At 46.7% G+C, this 21768-nt stretch overlaps 1 protein-coding gene across 1 annotated transcript in view; it reads right to left on the bottom strand.

Annotated features, from left to right (window-relative positions):
- LOC108397505 (cilia- and flagella-associated protein 337-like) overlaps nt 1-2445 on the bottom strand; it is a 31248-nt gene extending 28803 nt beyond the window's left edge. The window contains exons 1-4 of the mRNA XM_073211515.1: nt 2373-2445; nt 2053-2081; nt 1428-1564; nt 96-198 (exon numbers count right to left, since the gene is read on the bottom strand). Of these exons, the coding sequence (XP_073067616.1) occupies nt 96-198; nt 1428-1564; nt 2053-2081; nt 2373-2445 (342 nt within the window). The remainder of the gene's footprint in view (nt 1-95; nt 199-1427; nt 1565-2052; nt 2082-2372) is intronic.
- Between the last annotated feature and the right edge of the window lie 19323 nt (nt 2446-21768).

Here is a 21768-nt window from a genome sequence, read left to right as displayed (position 1 = left end):
CTAAAGCCACAGAGAAGGGAAATGAAAACAAAGCGCCACCTCTGAGACCCAGACACCACACGGGACAATGCAACAAAACGTAAAAGGACAGAGACCTTAATAGTGTTGTCGGTGGACATGGAATATGTGCTGTCCTCAGCAGACACATGGATGTAGATCACAGGCGCAGTGTGGCTTTTCAGCAGACCTATTGGTTTTCTAGAATAGAAAAAGAACAGATGAACAGTTCTGTCTGTTATTTCTAAATAAAAATGCAAGACTAAACTCGGCTTGGATTTGGCAGTTCTGTTCAGCCTGGAGGAGGGTTATGTCTCCCTCTGAAATTATGCAAGCATGTATCTCGCGTGATAAAAGGGCTGAAGTGAATAATACCCAGTTATAGCGACACAGCTCAGTGTGAGATGAAGCCCTGGGCTTTGTTTCTCTAGCTGCTGACAAGGACGTCAGGAAAGGAATAAAGGACGAAGAGCACAGGGTGGGGCTGGAGTAGAATCGGGGCAGGTTGCTGTTTTCTGCAGGCTGGAGCTAACAGCACTCAGATCTGGGGGAATGTCTCCTCAAGACGTGTATTTTAAGGAGTTCTGAGGAATCCCAGTGCCCTCAGGGTGTCCAGGCCGGGTGTGTGGTGGGAGGGAGGGCAGGTAGGACAGAGGTTGATGGCGGGAGAGCGCGGGGCCTTTTTATTACTGAGTCATTTGAAAGTAAACAAATTGTTCTCCATCACCAGACAAATGGGAGTCTAAGGTAACAGAAGTGGGTAGAAAATCATTTTTCTTTCTTTCTTATTAGGCATCCCGCATTGCACCAAGCACATGGTGGATGCCCTCATTTGCAATCTTTATCGCTGCTCTAGGAGTGGGAAGTCTTGTCACCATTGCAGACAAGCCGACTGAGGTTGCAGCCCTTGCTCAGGGTCACCCAGCAAGGAAGTGACGGAGGCAGGATCAGGTCCTACCTGCTTCCCTGCCACACAGCAGCTCCTCCACGGCAGGGGGCAGGGTTACCCCAGATGCCTGGTACAGAGGCCGGGCAAGGAACCTTGGCGTGCCCTACAGGCTGGTTCTTACTCCCAAATCCCCACTACCGTCGCATGAGAAGGTCGCTCCCCATTTCCCACTTTCCGTCCGTCTTATCTTTAACACTTATTGACAGGAATGACATAAGGTTTTAAAAGAAACCCAACTGTGTGTGAACCCTGAATCTGCCATTACTTCCAACAAGTTATTTAACTTTTCCAAGCTTCAACGGGTTGCTTGTTTACCCCAAAGTGTGGGCCACAAACAGGAGCTTCCTGGGTGTGTGTGAGAGATGAGTGCGGGACAGGGGTTCTTAAAATTATTCTAACAGGGAATTAGTGACCCCACACTGCTCCCACGTGCCTTACCAGATCAATGACACTTTGGGTTGGAAAGAGAAAGAAAACTCACCTAGGCAGGTATGGATTCCAGACTCTGATTATTCTAAGCATTCCACCTGTCAGAAGCAAAGTTTTTCTCTTACAGAATGAAAATGCCTTGACTCCTTTATAGATGCAGAAAACTGTTCGATCACATTCTGCTTGCCTCTGGGGTAGACCAAGGAGGGCTTGGCCTTTTCTTGCCTTGACATCTTTTCCAACACCCCTTGGCTCTTTCATCTTCTGCGTGACATTTATTGTTTCCGTAGCGGACCCTAAAAATATTCACAGAAAACCAAAACTCAGCTTTCTCACACAATCGGTCAATTTTCTGACAAGTAGCTGATCTTGAAAGGTCCCATGTTCTTTCTCGGCGATAACCTGTGTTTTCCTCTTCTCTCAACCCCAGGTGTTAACCCACCCAGAACCCGAATAAAGGAAATGATGAGTGTAAGAAGAGAGAGATTCTTTTCCCCTCCTTTTCTAGAAAGAGGCAAGGAGGGTCACCTGGGGGGAAGAGCACACGAAGAAAGCCACCTCGTTCCGAGGAAACTCCCTTTTAGTAAATGTCTACCGAGCGCCAGGCATTGTGCCAGGACCTCTCCATAGATGACTTGTTGGGCCTCACATGACCTCAGTGAGGTGAGCACCTTTACCTCCATCATACAGGTGAGGACACTGACACCTAGAGGCATTAAGAACCTTGTCGTCAAGAAAGCGGCACCAAACCTCAAACCCAGGACTGTCTGCCTCCTAAATCGAGGCTCATTGAATCGACCTGTCGATTTCATCAACCAACCAGCCACTTCTCCCGTAATGATTTTGACAGATATTTTCAGTCAAAATAACTTTTTGGTCTATGAATTTACTGAACGATAAAATCAAGCAGAGCACATATAGAAGCAATCAAGGGCTTTTCTGCAGGTTTCAGACAGTAGTCTCACCAGATCACGAAGGAAACCCCCACCGGGCTTACCGTGACCCCCAGCCTCAGCCTTGTCCAAGGTGGCTGAGGGGCCTTGGGGCAGGAAAGTAGAAGGATATTTCATCTTTAGCCTCTGTCTGGCCCCAGATAAGAATTCCTTTTCATTGCTTGTGACTTCAGCAACCAGTTGAGGGATACTTGGTTTCTGACTGGGGGCTGTGCCTGCTATTATAAGCTCAACTGCTTTCCAGGAACTGGGGGGAAGGATTTGCCCTTCAGGGGGTCTCAGCCAAAGCCAGTGAACGCCTGCTTCATCTCGGAGTGGTGCTGCCACAGTCCAGCAAACTCTGTGAAGATCCGCTGACCTCTCAAGAGCAGGGGGAAATCTCTATTTTCATTGGAAACTTCTGGAATTTTGGTTCTGACTGGGTGTTTTCAATCTGTCTTTGTCTGCTCAGGCCCTCTGCTGCCTCTGGGCCTCTAGTTTAGGGCCACGTTGTGGTGGAGGACAGGGAAGTGGCCGGGAGGGGGAAAGGGGTCATCACCTTTCCACGTCTGAGCTCTTCTTCGGCGTCATGTGGCTGCTGTTCAGCCCACGAATTCCAACAGAGGATGTGGAGATATTTCCCAGTGACTGGGGACTGTAATTTCCAGATTATCTGGGGCTCTAATTGGAGTCCTGGGCCAGCCCTGGCCAGTTTATAGGCAGTGAGTTGAGGTGACAGCCCTACCCTCCATGGCTGGGTTGGGTAGGGTGGCTGTTCGCCATTCTGACCCTGTCCTTCCCTTCCTCCTTTGATTTGCAGCAGGAAGGAAAACAGCCTTGAACTTGCAGCAATTTCATCTGCCAGGCCGAGGGGCGCATCGGGGAGGGCTGAGTGCAGGTGATCACTAAGATGGCAGGGTGAGCTGGCACATCTGGGTGCCCACTTGGAGCATCAGTGCAGCTCAGCAAGCCCTCCTCAAACACCAGTGTGACACTTTTACCCTTCTTGTTATGAGCAAGGGTCTGAAACTCCTAAGCCAGTGTGTTACTTTATTTTTATTTTTTTAAGTCAAGGGAGAGCAGCCAGTTCATTGGCATCATCTCTAGCGGTTCTTTTCCAACAGAGCCAGACAGAGATACACGTCTAAATGGTTGTCATGGCAACTAGAGAGCAAAGCTCTCCACCAAGGTCTGCAGGAAGGATGATGGAAAGTTTAAGCAGTCACCATGGAAACCTAGAGCGATTCAAGGCAGGTTCAGAACCCCAGCACACAAAGAGTAGGTAAGTCTTCAGGGGCGGAGGTCCATCCACAGGAGCTTCCAGCATCAGAGCTGACCCAGGCCACGTTTGTAGCCACGAGCTCAGAGCATCCCATGGGGTCAGCATGAGGTGGGTGTGCTCCCCCAAAGCTCAGACTGTCACTCTTCCTATATTGAGACAGATCTTGGAGCCTCTCCTTCCCATCCCTTACTATATCTTAGTCTTCCCTCCCGTCACTTACCTCAGTGTGGCTGGAACCTACAGACTGTGCCCTCACAAAGTGGGACCCTGCTCAGGTTTGCAGGAGGCAAGACATTCAAGTCCCAGCCTCGGTTTCTCCAGGGCCTGAGCAAAGATACATCCCCCTTTCATGTCCATTAGTGACCAAACTGAAGGCAGAGATTCCTGCCTTCCAACTTCTTAGGGAAACAAATGCATCTGGAAGTACTTCCTGCAGTACAGAGCCTTCTAGGCAAACCCCATTTAGGGGTGGGGGTGCTGGTGCCATGGCACATGGTAGAGAAGTGTGTGTGTGTGGTGTGTGTGTGTGTGTGTGTGTGTGTGTGTGTACACATACATACCCAGCTGAAGTAGGGATGGTGGGGACATGTTGGCAGGTGGATGGAGAGATGGAAGGAGAAAGGGACAGGAGAAAAACACTGGGAGAGTCCGTCACTTACAGAACCTCAGGTTTCCTGGAGTGCAGTGCTTCAGAGAACCGCTTTGGGAGACAGATGGGAAGGTCTGAATCCTGACTTCACAAATACACTCATTCAATAAATATTTATTGGGCACCTATGATGCATCCTGTACTATTCTAAGCAGTTGGGACATAACAGGGAACAAACAGACAAACCCCCTGTCTTCATGCAGGAGGCCTTCAGTCTGGTGTTCCCAGCTGCTGCGGATGGCCACAAAGACACGAGAAGGAAACCCAAACCCGAATCCAGATCATCTTCCCCAGCTCAGTCGGCTCTGCATACCCTGATGAGGTGAGACAGACCACAAACCACAAAATTAATAGAAAAATTATATTGTAGATTCGAAGATGATTAGATTTATGAATTGGAACAAGGGTAGAATGAGGTAAGAAGGATTGAGAATGCCAGGAGCAGGGGCCGGGCTGTTCCAATATGCAACACGGAAGGCCTCCGTAGGTGACATTTGCAGGGAAAACCCTCCCGGCAGAGGGAAGGACCAGGGAGAAGAGCCTGAGTGCATTCAAGGAGATGGACCAGAGAGGGGACGGAGGAGCAGGAGACCGGCCGGGGCTGCGGGGTCACATCCACACACAGGACCCGGGGGACTCCGGCTTTTGCTCTGAGTGAGCTGGGGGCCCTCGGGAGGGTCTGGAGAGGCATGACGTCCATCTTTCCGGGATGCATGTGGCTGCTGTGTGGAGAACAGACTACAGGGACAGGACGGGAGTAGGGGGAGCAGTCAGGTTCGTGCAGGAATCCAGGGAGCAGAAGGCGGCGACTGTCAGTACATGGCAGCAGTAGGGCGAGCGAGGAGCGGGCAGAGCGCAGGGCCCACAGGTTTGGTGCGGGTTGTGACAGACAGGAGTCAACAGTGACCGTGAAGTTTTGGTTGGAATCATTAGAAGGAGGGATGTAGAGGCAACCAAGCTGGGAAGAAGAAGATCTGGATTTGGGTTTGGGTTTAATTTTGGTGTCTATGAGACACCCAGGTGGGGTGTCCAATAGAGCTTCAAGGCAGTTGGGAATATCAGACTGAAGGTCAGAGAGGAACTGGGCTAGAGAAACACATTTGAGGGCTGACAGCCACGGTACAGGACGGCATCGTCAAGGGAGCGACGAGACACGGAAGAGAAGACAGGGCACTGAGCTCTGGGCTGCAGTGTTCATCATGGGGCTGTGGAGGGACAGAGAAGGAGCAATAAGTGATTTGGAAGGAAACCCGAGAGAGACTAGCATCCCGAGGCCAAGAGAGAGAAGCTCAGGAAGGAAGCCAGAATAATGTGCTGCTCCTGGGGCCGATGGGGCAAGTGGGGTGAGGACCAGTTGGATTTAGCAGCAGGACGGGCACTGATGACCCTTAAAAGAGTGATTCTGGTGGCTTGCAGGGGATAAAGGCCAGGCTGGAGTGGGCTGAGCCTCAATGTTCTCATCTGAGTTTCACGCCTGGTACATCATAACACCCAGTACAGAGAAATTACGAAGACACTCGCCGGGGTTCGGCTCTTTCTCCAACGGAGCCGTCCGGGTCAGTGGAGACACTGATGGTGGCTCAGAGCTGTGAGTGGTCCCTGCTTCCTTTAATGTGAGAAGGAAGAAGGGATGGATGGGAGATTTACAGCAGGATTAGGCATCTGTGAATTGAGCCGGATGGACCCTGGGAGCTCATATCCAACTTTCTTGTTGAACTGGGGGTGGTGGTGGTGGTGGGGAAACCGGCCTGGGATCACAGCTAGTTAGTTGCAGAGCCAGACGCAGGGCTTCATTCTGGATTCGTTGCTTCTCTTCTGCCCTAACACTGGCTTCTGAGCTGCTGCAGTTTACAAAGGCTGAATTTCAGTGTCTTAGGGGTTCATACCCATTATCGTTCTAGAAAAATCACAGTTTCCTAGTTCCAAGAACATCTAATGAAAATTCCCAAGAACTTTCTTCACCACTGCACATCTAACACTTCGGTGATTTAAATGTCAGTGAATCAGAAATTTATAAAGGAAGCTTTCCTTGAAAGATAACGTGGGCTGGAAGGCAATGAATCACAGCTGCAGGGGGCTTCAGGGAAGATTTCTGTCAAAAAACAAGCAAGGTGCTACTTCACAGGAGGCTGAGACCTTGGGTATGACTTATTACGGATTTTCCATGATATTCAGTGGCAACTGAACCAAGATTCTAAAGGGAAGGAGGGAAAAAAAACCTAGAATTTCAGCCCTTCCACAGCTCACAAGTGCCTCAAGCCCAGCTAGGCTGCAAGGCGTCACGGAAGAGATGGCTGGTGTCATGACGTGGGCGGCTGACTTCTGAGCCGCTTTAAATGGTGTCAAATGTTTTATTCATCACAAAAGCAGTGCCTGGTGAGCTCAAAGGAGGCCCTTAGAACCCAGAGGTGGGGCCGGGGATGGGGCTGGGAGGAAGAGGGAGAGAAGGTGGAGGGCATTTAGGGAGGCCAAGAGGCAAAGGTGGAGATGATCCCAGCGAGTGAAATGCCTGAAGAGCTTGTGTAGGAAGTGACGCAAGTCATGACTGCCCTCCCAGCTTCCCCTGCTCTCTGTCCCGTGGGCCTGGTGCGGTAGCCCAGGGTCTGAGTCTGGGCTCTTTCTCAGGCTGCTGCTGCGGCTGCTAAACCCACATGTGCAAGGAGCCCATCCTGAGACCACAAGGGCGATGAAGGTGGCTTTTATGGGCTACCACTTTCCTTTCTCTCTACCCTTCGGTGAGTGATGACCCTTCTTTCCTCTGCAGTCAGGGATTTATTCTGCTTTAGTGCCCAAACCAAATCTCCCTTTGAAACCAGGCTGACCTCAGACAAGTCCCATGACCTGAGAGATAGGGTTTTACCAACTCAAGTCTAGGCCCTGGCAGGTTGAATACTGGTATGGGGGTCAGACAAACTGGAGTCGAGTCCTAATTCCACCTCTTCTAGCTAAGTGACCTGGTGGGCAAGCTTCTCTAAGTTTATGTGTCTTCTTCTGTAAAAGGGGGGAGCACACAGTTTGTACCTCACCTGGCTGATAGACCAAATCATAATCATAAATATACTCTGAGTGGTTCTTGATCTTGGCTGCAAATTGCAGTCACTATAAAGTGTCTAAAAATACAGATGCCTGGGCCACACCTCCTTAAATACTGTTTTTTTTTAAAAATCTTGACCACATATTAGATTCACTGGGAGAGCTTTTCAAAGTCCTGATGCACAATCTTTACCCCAGACCAGTGAAGTCAGAATCTTTGAGGGTAAGATCCAGACAACCGGATTTTATAAAGTTCCCCAGATGATTCCAATAGGCAGCCAATGAGAAGCACTGGTGAATGAGAAAGTTCTTCATAAATCAGTAAGGGCTGAATGTATGTGTGGGACCATCATGAATATCAACTTGAAAATCAAATATGATGACAGTCATGTTGAATAGTTGGATGGGGCTGTCCAACTCTTCACAAGAGCTTCACAAATAACTATGAAGTTTAATAAGGTCCATGTGAGGAAGATCTTCAAAGGTTATTAGGAAAAATTTATACAAATATTAGAATAATCTAGAAAAGATAGTGAAAATAATTTAAAAATTATGTTATTGTGATTAAAGGATGCTTCTCAGACTTGACACGTACACAGGTCATCTGCAGCTCTTCCCCAAATGCAGACTCTAATGCAGTAGTTCTGAGGGGCACCTGAGACTGGGGGCGATTCAAACACACTCACTTCCCAGGTGATGCTTGCTGTGGGACCAAGGATGACGACAAGCACAGGCTTTGCAGACAGGCAGACCCGAGTTCAAGCCCTCGCCCTCCATTTCTTAGTTGTGTGACTCACAGCAGTAGTCAGTCGTCACTTGTTTGGAATCAGTAGACCTCCTCTCCAGTCCCCCCTTCTGGAAAGCACGACTTCTCAGACTCTAATTCATGGTTTGAAAAGGGCACTGCCAGGTTCCTACTGCCCTTCCTGAGTCAGCTGGATTGTGGCTGCCCCAGGGATGGGCCAAACTGGCTCAATGAGAACCATCCCAGGGGCAACTGGGCTGGGGTCCAAGAGCATCAGCCAGTCTCTGTCGGTGGCGAAGTGGTGTGAGGGGTGGGCTCAGTGCCAACGGAGGGATCCGAAGTGCAGAGGGCATCAGAGGTGGGAGGCAGTTGGCACTGGAGTCCCTGCTCCCGGTGGTTCCCCACTCTGAGCGGCCTTCCTGCCCTTCTCACATGACACGAGCCGTCCACAACACTCTCCTTCAGCTTAAGTTCACTTGAGTTGGAGTTCTTCCAGCGCAGTTAACAACAGACCAGAGCAATACCCTAGGACAGGTGATTTAATTATTCTGTGCTTTAGTTTGCTCAGCTGTAAGTTGGGGCTAACTGGAAGACCTAACCCATGAAGTTCTTATGGAGATTAAATAAAATAACAAGTGGCAGGTACTTAACACTGTGTCTGATACTGAGTGTTCCAGGGCCAGTCAGAGGTTGCATCTATTTTGGGCCATGGGCCCAGGGAATGGTGTATCACAAAGGGATTGGATTCCTGGGCCAAATCTGGACCAACCTGACCCCTTGAAATGCACTGAATGCCAGAATGTATGCCCTCCATCTGGCCCATAAAATGACTCCCCTGTAAACAGCAGATTTGTGCTACCACTTTCCCTGGTCCACAGACCTGAGATCAGCCTGGTCATGTCCACGTGCAGATGAGCTATGCCTTTGGTGCTACAAAGGATGAGCTGGGGTGGGTCCCACGGCTTTTCTCTGAATTCACTCAGTCAAGGTTCTGCTTCCAGAAAATCCAGATGTCTGCAGATTCTGGGTCTCCCTGTTGCCATCACTAAAAGCTGTCACATCCAGCGTGCCTTTTGAATTATTCCAAATTCTCAGATCCTACTTCATACAAATGCTCAGCCCACTCTCCAATGTGCGTATAGTAATATTCGATACCATGTCGTGTGTTAGGGGTGTTCAGATGGGGTAGCTTGAGGTCACTTGAAGTGGATTTTGCTCTTGTTTCAGCTCTACAAATACTGACTGAACTCTCAGTGTGTGGGAAGCTCTGGAATACGAGTGCCTCCCCCTGCTGCCTCTCCAGCAGCCTCCTGTGAGGCTCATAGAACAAAAGGCAAACTAAACAGTGGAGGATGTCACATTTCGAGCTGCGCCAGGACTAATTAGCAGAGTGTGGGATGCCTGTTGCGATGCAGAAATTACGAAGGTGGGAGACATGCAAAGATCTGACGCACGACAAGAGAACACCCCTAACGGGACAGGAGCGTAAGCAGTACCTATGACTAGAGCCGTGCGTTCATGGTCGGAGCTGGAAATGACGGCTTTGATGGCATCGTAGTAGTTCAGCTAGAAAGGACAAAAAAAGAGGAAATGCTAGTTAATATGAAGATCATACTCCAGGTCAAGTAAGAGTTTGAACAAAGTCGAAAACATTCTTTTTGACACCCTTTTCAAGAGGGAAGAAGGAACACTTGTGCAGAGGACAGGCACATTTTTGAAAACTCACATTTGCACGTGGGCAGACGTGTGTAGGTGGCCTGGTGGAGTGTGGAGGTGGGGGGTTCTCTTTGCTTCACGCTCACATAAGACTAATGCCAGAACAAGCAATTCCTGGATCTCCTATCGACAGGCTGTGCTGACGTTTCTAGTAACTACTTTAGATATTTCTGAGAAAATTGGTGCAGTCTGCATAGCCGCAGGGGTCTCACAGAGAAAATAGTTTCTCCTTCAGTCTAAATCATATTTAAATTGGAAGCTACACTGTGTGTCATACCAGGAAAGGTGAAGGACTCTTCCCCTGTCTTTGAAAATTGAGAGCTTGCTTCTGAAACACATGTGCAGGGATTGCAGAACCAGGGATCTCAGATAGGTGCCTGGGCCAGTCTCAGGTGCAAGGGACCAGCTTTGGAGTCCCAGGAGAGGAGCTCCTCTGCTCTCAGGCCACCTTCCTCCCTGGAGGAAGTCCTTAGGAAGAATATGAGTGTGGAAATTCGGTAAAGCCACGGTGGTGCCAAAAAAGCAATATGTTAGCAACAAAGGGCAATTCGTGTATCATTTAGACCTTCCAGGCACTATGCTAGGCTCCGAGGCAACCCCTTGAGGTGGCCGGAGAAGGACTGCGGGGGCCGGGGAGCTGTCTTCTCGGACCGTCTCCTCTGTTGGGCTCCATTTCTGTGCTGCCCCCACCAGTGCCTGGCTCTGTCTGCTCAGCCCCCCTACCCTCTGCGTGTGGTCATCCCTCGGGTGACACCGGCTCTGGATCTTAGCATCATTCCTCTACCTTCTCAGGCACAGAGGGCTGGGAAGGGCAAGTTGGAGAAGCGGGCTGTCCAGGACAGTGGGGCCTGGGGACCAGCAGTTCAGTGGGACGTGAAGTCCACACTCTAAGCACGGCTTCCACTTTTGTTAAGTGGGTGAAGCACAAAAGGCCACATAGTGTATGATTCCATTTACATGAAATGGCCAGAAAAGGCAAATCTGCAGAGACAGAAATTAGATTCGTGGTTGCCTGTGGCCAGCGGCTGAAACGGGAATTAACTGTACTCAATGACCAAAGATTTTACCAGAGTGACTGAAATGGTTTTAAACTGGGTTATGGTGATAATTGCACAACTCTGTTGTTATCAACTGTTACCAACAATAATTGCACACTAAAGTGGGTGAATTTATGACATGTAAATTGTACCTCAAAAATACTGGAGAATAAAAGAACTTGTTTCAGCCACCTTTAAGCAACACACCATCATATTATACATGGCAATTTTGTGTGTGCTTGTTTAATCAGATTATTGTTCTTTTTTTTTGTAGTCTTACTTAATTCACATTTCCTTTCAACTACAGGGCCGATATTTTCCTTTCTTGGTGTTTGAAACATTGTTGGTCTTCATTTTTAGACAAATTCTTGTCTAATTTTTTCATCCCCTTGAATTGTCCTTTTTATTTAGTGAATAAGTTTAGTTGTCTTCCTATTACTTCCTTTCACCCAGTAATATTTCCTACCTTTCTTTTCTGGCATAAGTCATCTTTATTAAAAATCTTCCCCACCTAGATTAAGCCTGTTGTGCTCAGGGAGAGACAAGAGATGTCGGCAGGGGTCCGTGCCCCCTAATGGAGGCTCTCACCAACGCCGAAGGACCTGTGCCCTCCCCCCTGCTCCTCCGGGCACAGGTGCACACTGCTTTTGGTTTCTGGGCTGCCTTAATGTCTTACTTCTGTGTGCATCTGAGAAACGCTAATTTAACTTTGCAGAACCCACAGGAATCTCAGGGAAAAGGCTCTCCTGTCGAGTCACATTATTGGTCCTGAGACACAGGCCATTTGAGTAGCTCTCCCACTCCTACCAGACGAAGACATCTAACATCTAACAGAAGACAGAAGGTACCTGGTGGGAAACCCCAAAATAAGCATGCCAGGAAGTTCAAATTGATTAATTTCACCAGCCTCAAGGAACCAGATATGGATCATTCTTTGTTCCATTCTGGGTATTTCATGTAACATTTTTTATTTGTTCTCAGCTAGGTTAATAAAAGGTGTCTCAGGATCAGTGGGGCTCATTAAAGAATGTCATTTGTTCGACTGCTTGTGCGATACATCTGGAGAGAGGAGGCAGGCTGGCAAATCCCAAATGACTTTTACTTAAAATATTTCTTTCTTTTCTTCTTCCCATTACCTGAGTAACCCAGTCTCCATGCACTTTCCAGCAGATCTAGTTGACATTTAGAGAGGTCGTAGCATCATGAACGCTAATGTTCGGCATGTTCTCAACTTTTGGCAGCTTATTCCATGTTCTAAGGAGAAAAACACAAACATCTCGCAAGGATAAGGACTATCCCTCCCACACACCCTGCTCTTTCCCACCAGAAGCCTGTTCTCAGATTACCCTCCTGGTCAGGAATTGCCTCCCCCCTCTCTTTTGTTTATATAAAATCTTCCTATTCTGAGGCCTTGCTTAACTCCTCCACGGGAGCGTCTCTGAATCTGACGGACTGTCTGATCGCTCCCTTTTCTGGGCCCCATGAAGGTCCAGCATAGCACGGACACGCTTCCTGTATGCTGCTCTCGCTTTCTCGTCCAGATGTGTCCAGCCGGAAGGCGAGGGGTCTTCGTTTGGAGCTCCACGAAGCCCAGTCGAGAGTGAGGATTCAGCCAATACTGACTTGCTGGAGACTTTGAGCACCCGTGTGTATTTCAGCCAGGGTTGGAACAGATACTGGGCTTTCAGAGTCAGTCCCAAAAGGAGTGACCTTGTTCACAGGCATCACGCATGGCGGCAGATGGAAAGAACTTAGAGGTGACCTCACCTGTTACAAAAGCTCTTACAATTATTTATTAATTCATATGAATACTCTGAGAGACAAATTGTCCTTCAAACGCTACAGCAGAAACCAAGCTGTCTGGTGTAACAGAGGAATGGTTAATTGTGGAGCACCCGTGGTTAGCTACCCACTAGGCATTCTCTCCCTGCTTCCTTGCCAACAAAACCGAGGCAGAGATCCCTTGGTTTCAGGGGTGTCATGTGACTCAGTTCTGGTCAACTGGATAAGGTGAAATCAGCAAGAGTTTGGCATTTTTTTTTTTAGCAATGAAGTATTTTTAAATTAAGGAATGCACATTTTTTAAAGACATACTGCCACTGCATGCTTAACAGACTGCAGTCAAGTGTAAACATAACTTTTATATGCGCTGGGAAACCAAAAAATTCACATGAATCACTTTATTGGGATATTTGCTCTTTGCAGTGGTCTGGAACTAAGCCTGCAGTATTTCAGAAGTATGCCTGCAATCGTTCCTTTCATTTTATTAGTGATATCATAATAAAGTTCTCTTCCTCTGTACTTTTTAATTGCTCTCATGGCAGCATATTTTTTTCATTTAAATTGTTCATTACTTTTGACTACTTTTCAAATATTAAATTTGTATGTTTCAATCCACTCAAAAGCTATTTCTTGAAAATCTTCTGTGAATAGTGGTCCTGTCAAGCCAGTAAGAGACCCTTCAAATTGACCATCACTCACCATTCTGTCTTGGTTTGGTTATAACCTTTGCTGGACCATCTTGCATTGTTGAAGGATGAAGGAAGGTTTATGAGGACTCACTTTCTCCCCAAAAGAACTTTCTGCTAGGTTACCTTACAACTCAGACACACGTTTCCATCCATCTTTGCCTGATGAAGCTATTTATGACTGAGTTTTCTCGAACTTTCCACCCAAGCCCCCTTATCCCCTACCCACCTAAGCCAAAGAGTGCAGAAATTATAGATTGCATAGATCCCCAGACTTCAGAACTCAAGACCCACTTGTTTCTGCTTTCCAATGACGCACTTCAGAAACCAATGCCGACTTCTTGACAACCTCCACTTCACCTCTGGAATTATCCTTGTAAGACTTAGTTTATGGTCTAAATGCGCTTGGCTTCCACAACAACGCCCCAGTGAATCTGATCCCGCTGTTTAAGTGGAATGTCTCTCTTTAATAAGCAATTTTCGAGAAGCAGTGAAAAAAGTCCAACATTGTTCCTTTATGAAGTGTCTGCTTTCCAACAATAGAGCAAATAACAAGTATGTCTCTTCAGCCTGCACTGCCCCTTGTAGAGCCCTGAGAATCCTTCAGCTCATTTTTTTCTGTCAATCTTCCCTCGTTTAAGTTTCTCTTGAATAAAAATCTTTTAATCCACTTGCATTAATCTGCTCTTCAAAATACCATTGATCTCCTATATTGCCTTTCTCTGGATACATTTAATTTAGGAAAAGGAGTTTTCATGTGGGAAAATGGAGCAGAAGAGAAAAACTGACCAAGTTTACAGACTAAATATGATAAAGGAGATGGTAATGGTGATCTGTGATCAGAGGTGCCTGATTTGAGACATGTATTCATACTTTAAGAGATAAAATTTTAGGACAAAACCTTTAAACTCATTGGAATTCCTGTTTGGAAACAATGACTCAGCATGAATTAACTGATGGGCACAAAGTCTCTAAAATAAGGACTTGATTGTAACTTATATTTCATTCTGATAGTTTCTGATTGTCGATCGATTTTTTCTTAATTCAGACAAGACTCATAATAGGCTTTTTTAATCTCTACCAACATAAAGTAGACAGATTTCCTAGGATACTTGTGACAAAAGCTGCTCTTTTTTGATGGTATCTACAGGGGAGAATTAAATATTGTCTCTCCTCTGTCCATTTTCATCTACTCTGAAATCGGTTTGGTTAGATCTGGAGAACATCTCTCCGCAGTGCTGGCTTGAAGAATTTGAGTACATTTGTGTCATCAGCCTATTGTTCACCTTGAACTTGATCTTTCAGATTGCCAAAATATAATTTCACACTTATCCAAGCACGAGTGTGAATCTCCAAGGAAGCAGAGACTGGAGAAGGCCATCAATGCAACTCAAACCTCAAGTGCCCTGCCCCCCCTGAGGACACCCTGAGAGGTGGCACTGGGTTCTATGTGTGGTCTGTCGAGTCCCTTCTCACACTTCTTAAAGGCAGACCAACCAGAAGTCCCAGCTCCAGGGATGTGGAAGGTCTGTGCCTCACGGGACTCTTGCTCACTGAGAAATTGCTTTACTGTGTGTGTGTGTGTGTGTGTGTGTGTGTGTTTGGGGAGAGGGCTGGTGCAACAGAATGATCCTGGGAATTGTCCGGCTGTGACTCTTCAGAAGGAAAAAGTTCCTGGAATTGTTTACCAGTACCCTTTCTTTTCCATTCCAACCCTGAAGGTGTCCTTGGATTATATCTTTTGAGGAAATGAATGAACACCTCTGCTCAAAGCGGAAGGGAACAATACCAGGTAAATTCCACCCTGAGAGAAAGTTTTTAGTGACCTAGCACAGGATTCTGTTCTCACCCGGTCCTGTGTAGTGCTGTGAAACCTATCGATGACACAAAGCTGAGAGCCAGCGGGCTGATCTACTGGGGGTGTCAATATCAGCATTGGAAATTATTCCAACCAAATAGATTTAGGATGCAAAAAAAGCAATAAAATGAGATTTAGCAAGAATGAAAGCCCTAGATTTAGGTTCAAAACATCAATTTGTAAGCAAAGGATGAAGAACGTATGGTTTGAATGTGGGCGGTAATCTGCCCGCAGGTAAAGCCTCGCTCGGCCATGTGGCTGGGGCCTTGCGGTGAGCGGTCCTGAGCCCTCAGAACACTGTCCGGAGGAGACGCCCGGACGACAAGGCATCTTGAAATGGGGTGCTATGAAGGGCAGCTGAGAAACCCAAAAATGTTTACCTGGGAGAAGGGAGACAGACAATAGTCATCTTCAAGAACTTGAAGAACTGGAATATTTTTTTTTAGAAATTATGCTTTTCTTTTCTTTTTAGGAATATATTTTAATTTTTACCTAAGCCACATGCACTTGCTCAAAGAGTCAAATAGTTCTGCAATTTGAGACGCTTGACCCGTCTCCCCAGGTCCAACCCCAAAGGGCTCCACACTTCCTTCTTTCAGTTAATTATTTGGAATCCATTCCATGTCTCTAAACACTTGTATTGCTGCTTCTTGTTTTTCCAGTTTGGGGCATTATCTTTTGACTCTCTTCTTTCATGTGCTTAGACTTCTGAGTTTAAGCATTCTTTACCAAACCTCTCAATCTCCTGCCAAGTCAGTCTGCCCCGTGAGATGCTCAATCCACTGCTTTCCTCTTCTGAAGGGCTCTGGATACCCTCTGCCTGCTGCACGGCTACCATCTCGGGCCTCCCTTCTCTGTGGTCCCCAGATGCCGTTTGCTTCTCTACTTCATTGCATCTCATTTCCTGCATCCTAGTTCTTTCTCTTTTTGGTTTTGCCTCTCATTCTATAGAGAAAATCCTTCCGTGGTTTCCTGAAAAGGACACATACATGGGAATACATTTTAGAGACTTTGCATCTTTGAAAATGACTCTACCCTCACATTTCAATAATAGTTTATCTGGGTATAGAATTCAACATTGGAGATGATTTTCCTTCACATTTTGAAAGGATTGCCCCATTGTCTTCTAGCTCCCAGTATTGCTATGGTGAAGTCCAAATATATTATAATTCTTGATCCTCTGCATAGTGAACTGATTTTTCCCTCTTCTGGCCACTTCTAGAATCTTCTCTATGCTCTCAATGTTTTGTAAAATGATCTCAAACGTTTTATTTGTTTTCTTTCTTACCTTTCTTTTCTCTCTTTCATATGACTAATATTTGGATATTGTACTTCCCAGACTGGTCCTGTGGTTTTCTTATTTTTCCCCTTCCCTTATTTTTGTTTTTTCTGTTCCACTTTTTGGGAGAATGTTATCTTCTAACCATTCCACCGAGTTAAAAAAAAATTTTTATCACCATTTTAATTTCCAAGAACTCTTTTTGTTCTTTGAATTTTCCTTGGTTATGGCATCTCCTTTTTTCAATGGATTTCATCTTGTCTCTCTAAAGGTAACAGTGACATTTTAGTGGCATTTTATTGTTAGTTCCTGCCTAAAAGGGGAAAATATGGCTCTTAGCAACCTAGCAGGCAGTGCTGCCCATTCCTGGGCTGGGGGTAGCTTCTGTTCTGTGGAATGGTTTAGCTCTCGGCTTTTCCCACTGCTAATCTAAGGAATCAAGGTTTCCTAAGTTATTCACTCTTTGTTCATCTGCTTTCCAACTTCCAAATTTTACAGCTGCCTTTTTTCTCATTTGCCCCACCCCTGTGGGACTGTGGCTTCAGAGGAAAACAAAATCCCTTTCTTGTTGTTCAGACAAGTTTTGTTTAGGAGAATATAAAACTAGATGCATGTGTTCAACCTACCCTGTTTCCTGGATGTGTGAAAGGCCTATTTGGAGTCACATAAGGGATTGCCTTCTAATATTTGCAAATCATCCATATTTTTCTGTGCTGCCTTGTGAGATGGGGGTTCCCCCTTCCTGGAAGTATCAGGACAGTTTGGAATGTCTACTTTTCAGGGGTGTGGTAGGGGGGCTTATACTTCTACTGGGCTGTTCATAAGTTAGATAAGATGCCTATCTACATGGGATCTACTCACTGAGAATTCTTCAACTCTTTAATTCAGACGTAATTTATATTATGCTTATTCCAGGCTTGGAGTAATGTTCAAATCCAGATAGACTCAAACATTCAAATCTGAGAAAATGAGCTTCTCTTCTTGCTTCATCTTCCAGGCAGCCTACTGTGTGCTTTTGTGGAGAGATGGTCTTGATGAAAGAAGTGACCCTGTGGAGAAGTTTGTCAGCAGCGGGTCCGTCATTCAAAGATTTCTGGTGACGAGAAGCCAGTCCTGGTCATTGCCAGTGAGTCACCTCCCCTGATCCCCCAGGACCCATGCAGTCGGCATGCTGCAGAGTTTCTCCAGATGAGAAAAGGAGACCCTGAAACCCAAACTAGACAACGACAACACTAGAAAACCAGATGAAGTAGGCAATACGTATGCATCGCCCAAAGACTCATGTTCCCCTCGGTATTTTGCCAGACGGGAAGCAATCATTTGTAGCTCAGTGATGAATCTGACAGGCTGGGCATGAAAGACGAGGATTAAGGATCTTAAAGCTACAGTGTGAACCCCTGCTAACTGAACAGGGTGTCATTTAAATGAAGCATGTCTGAAATTATATTTGGACAGTGGGCAAATAAGATGTCATTTATCAAATTTCCTCTTATATTCAATGTTCCAGCAACACAGCCATCACGTGCAGTTGATGTATATGTACGCTCACAGGTAGTTGCCCTCAGTCACCTCTTCAACAATGGAGAAGTTAATGTCTCATAGTTTTTAACCATTTTCTTATGTTTAACTACTTTTAAACTAAAAGTAAAATCCCTTGAATTCAAGATCTGATAAAACGGCCAACATTTATCCACTCATCCACCCGTCTACTTATCCATCTATTTTTCTATCCATCTATCATGCATCCATCCAATCAGTAGGGACTCAGAAATAAAAGCACTCTTCTCATACTCCAGGAGCTCTCAGGCTAATGAGAGAAACAGATTGTGGGCAGAATATTCTGTCTCAGAGCTATATTCCCAGCCACTGAAGTCAGCAAGGACTCCCTCAGGGATGCCTGGTATGGAGAGGAGAGAAAGACTTCCGTGAGAAGCTGCTTCCCCGAGGTCCAGAAGGGTGTTGTGTTCAGGCAGAGGAAACCACCGACTCTCAGGGCCAAGAGAGAAGAGGATGCCTGTTGGAAACCCACCTGCTCTAGAACATGGGGCTGTTGGGGTGTGAAAGTACCAGGAGGAGGTGATCTGGAAATATATGCAGGGCCCCAATCTTAAAGTGTTTCATGGGACACACTGAAGTGTTCATATTTTATGAACTGAAGGATTGTGAACAGGACAGAGACATCACTGCCTCTCCATGTCCTCTGCTACTCCCAGTCTGAGTCACCACCTTCACTGGAACGATCGTTCCATACAGAAATCAGAGCACGTCACCCACTGCGATGGCTCCATACTGCCACAGGCTCTGGTGACCTGATACCACTCTGCTCTCTGACCTCGTGCCTTCCACTCTCTCCCTGCACGGATGCTCTTCCCACCACACCAGCGTGCACACTGGTCCCCACCTCAGGGCGCTTCTCTGCATGTTCTGTCTGCAAGGAATGCTCTTCCCCCAATATCCATGTGCTAATTCCCTCATCTCTTTGAGCGAATGCCATCCTCTCAATGAGGCCCATCCTTGCCACGCTATTCAAAGCTTGTGCACACACACCCATCCACATGCACACTCACTGCTGATCCTGTGTCCTGCTCTATTTTTCCCCTTTTTTCTGCAGCACTTAACACCTTCAAAGATGTCACATAATTTATCATGTTTATTGTCTCTCTTCCTATTGGACTCTGATTAGATATCTAGTAGCTATGCACTTGGGACAAAGATTGGCACACTGACGATGCTGAGTAAAATGTTTGCTGAGTGAATGGAAGATTAGATTTGCTTTTTACAAAAACCACCTAAAAACAGTATGGAGAGTGATGTCCACAGATTGATACTGGGCACTGGGAAGGCTAGTTAGGAGCTTGCTGCTGTGATGACAATGACAGGTTAGATGACGGATGACGGAGGGAACTGGGGTGGGGGAAGGGGGACACAGGTTAGAGCTACAAAGGAGATAGAACTGCCAGGACTTGGTGACCAGTCATTAGCATGTGGCATCTCGGTGGCTGGCATGACTGGCCTGGCATGGGCAGCCGGGGGACAGCGGTACCATTCATGGGGTCAGCAAGAAGGGGACAGATGCTAACTTTTGGTGGGTGACAAAGGTAGAATGAGCTTAGTTTCAGACATGCTATATCCCCCAGTGCCCTGTCCAGGTGAGGGGATGCATAACGCATCTGTATGTTGCACACGGATTTCAGAATTTATTTCTTTCCCATTTATAGGCAACCCCTATGCAAATGCATACAATTTACCTCAATTTTTTTTTCTTTGCCAAACCTGAAATAACTGATTATAATAATTTACTGCTTATCCTATAGTTGTTGGCCTTCCTACCTTATAGTCTTATCTGAAGCTTTGAAGAAAACCTCTGTATAAGGTACAACCTAAGATCTTCCTCATTTCTCCATTGTCCATTTTTACACGGACATCCCAAGATTGTGTCCTGGTCTCACTACATCCCAAGATGCCTTCTAACTTTCCCTCAAATGATAAAGTCCTGCACCAATTTGCTGCAAGCTTGCTGCAATCCAATCTGTAGGGAAACCACTGGCTTTTTTTTTTTAATGGCTGGTGAGGCTCTGGCTTCCTTTCAGTTCCTCAAAGCTGCAACCTCTGCTCACAGAAAAGTTACCACTTTCCAGAAACTCAGCACCCCGGTCCTTCCCCCTCCTCAGAGCTCCCAGATGGCCCCCAGCTGGTCTGGGCTATTTCTTGCATCCTAATCCCTTATCCATCCTCCTGTTTTTCTGTTTGATCTCTGTGTCTGTCTTTCTTCCTTCTAATGGCCACACCCTCTTAGAAAGCACTTATTTTCTACCAACTTGAGGATATTTTGGAGCATTACCTCTTTTTTTTTTTTACTTCTGTATTGTAAGGAAACTAGCTGCAGGGATGTGTGGGAGGAAATACTGTCTCCTAGAGGACCACAACCTCCTGTGTGAAAGGGGTTGGAACAGACTTCGTGTCCCCAGAAGGCCCCGGGGGGCCAAAGGCCTGCATGTTCCAGAGGCCACACCTCCGCTGTGCAGCTGGGCCCTCACTGTTCCAGGGCGCGGCCGAGAGCCGCCTTCCCTTCTCTGGCCACCACTGTGCCCGCTGGGGTGATGGAAGAAGGCACCATCTGATCTCATGGGGGAGCTTTTTTGTTTCATGCTCTCCATGGCCAGAGAGGGTTGCACCATATTCCCAGTTGTTTGCAGTAAAGGACTTTTACTGATTTTCAAGATTATAGCTAGAAGACTGCCTGGAATGACACATTGAGGAAGTGCAGCTAAGGTGCCTGTCTGCACCTGCTTTTGTTAGCCCGGGAGTACCCGTCTGTGCCCACATGTGTTTCGGAGAGTGTTTCTGTGAGGTCCCCACGGCAGGGGACGCGTTTCTGTGTGAGTCTGTCCCCGGCAGAACTATCTGACATACCCACAGAAAGCAGTTCTTGAGCACGTGACTAGCTGTACCAACCCTGGAGGTCTCTAGTGGGCACAGCCACGACAGGGAAGTATCAGAGCAGGAAAATGAGTACTTCCGTGGGTGGGAATGTGAAGACACAATCTGGGCAAATTAGAAAGACGAAAAAGCCAATCCTAACCCTAAGCCACCTTAGCATTTTCTGGGCTTTTTCTCCTATCCCATGGCGATGGGTACATAAAGAGACTATGTCCTTGCTTTAAAAACATATTATTCCCTTTCTTTTGGAATTAGATTTAAACTTCAATATTTACCTTAATAGTTCACCTACAGAAGCCAACACCAGAATGTTCACACATCCCTACAACACAGTTTAAAAAAGAAAAGAAATATAAGCTCCCTTCAGCAGGAAAAAGCCAACACATTCCATCTATTTCCCCTGTTCTAACAGCTTGCGCTCTCGGCAGAAAGAGTGAGCAGTTATTTTTCCGTCGAAAATGGAGTGGATAGTTTTTCTGGCGTCTCTGCTGCTCCCCAGGGAGATGGGCTTTCATATTCAGCAGGTGGAGCTGCCGTAACCTTGAGTGGCACGTGAGCTTGGCCAGACCACACTGTCCAAATGCCCAGACCCAGGCTACGGGGGGAGCTCTCTGCACATGTGATCACACGCTTGGAGGACCTTGGTGGCTCCAGGACACTGTGACCTGCACTTGGAGTGGCATTTGATATGGAGGAAAACAGTGGCATAATAACAGTCGTGTCTAATAGCAACACCTGCTGTCTCTCATAGGAAATAAATGCTGCTAGCTGTTGATGCGTGCAAGTGTAGCATCTTCTGGTATGAGGATGATGAACGAACATCACCTTGAATAAGTGCTAGGTGCTGTCCTGCTTCGGGTGCATTAGCTCATTAAATCTTCACAACAATTCCACGGGGAAGGTGATTTTATTATTTTCATTTTACAGATGAGGAGACTGAGGCAGGGACACAAA

The sequence above is a fragment of the Manis javanica genome, chromosome 1 (genome assembly GCF_040802235.1).
Source record: "Manis javanica isolate MJ-LG chromosome 1, MJ_LKY, whole genome shotgun sequence".
NCBI classification, from domain to species: Eukaryota; Metazoa; Chordata; class Mammalia; order Pholidota; family Manidae; genus Manis; species Manis javanica.
Note: the sequence above shows the minus strand (reverse complement) of the source record. Positions and strands in the feature narration are given on the sequence as shown.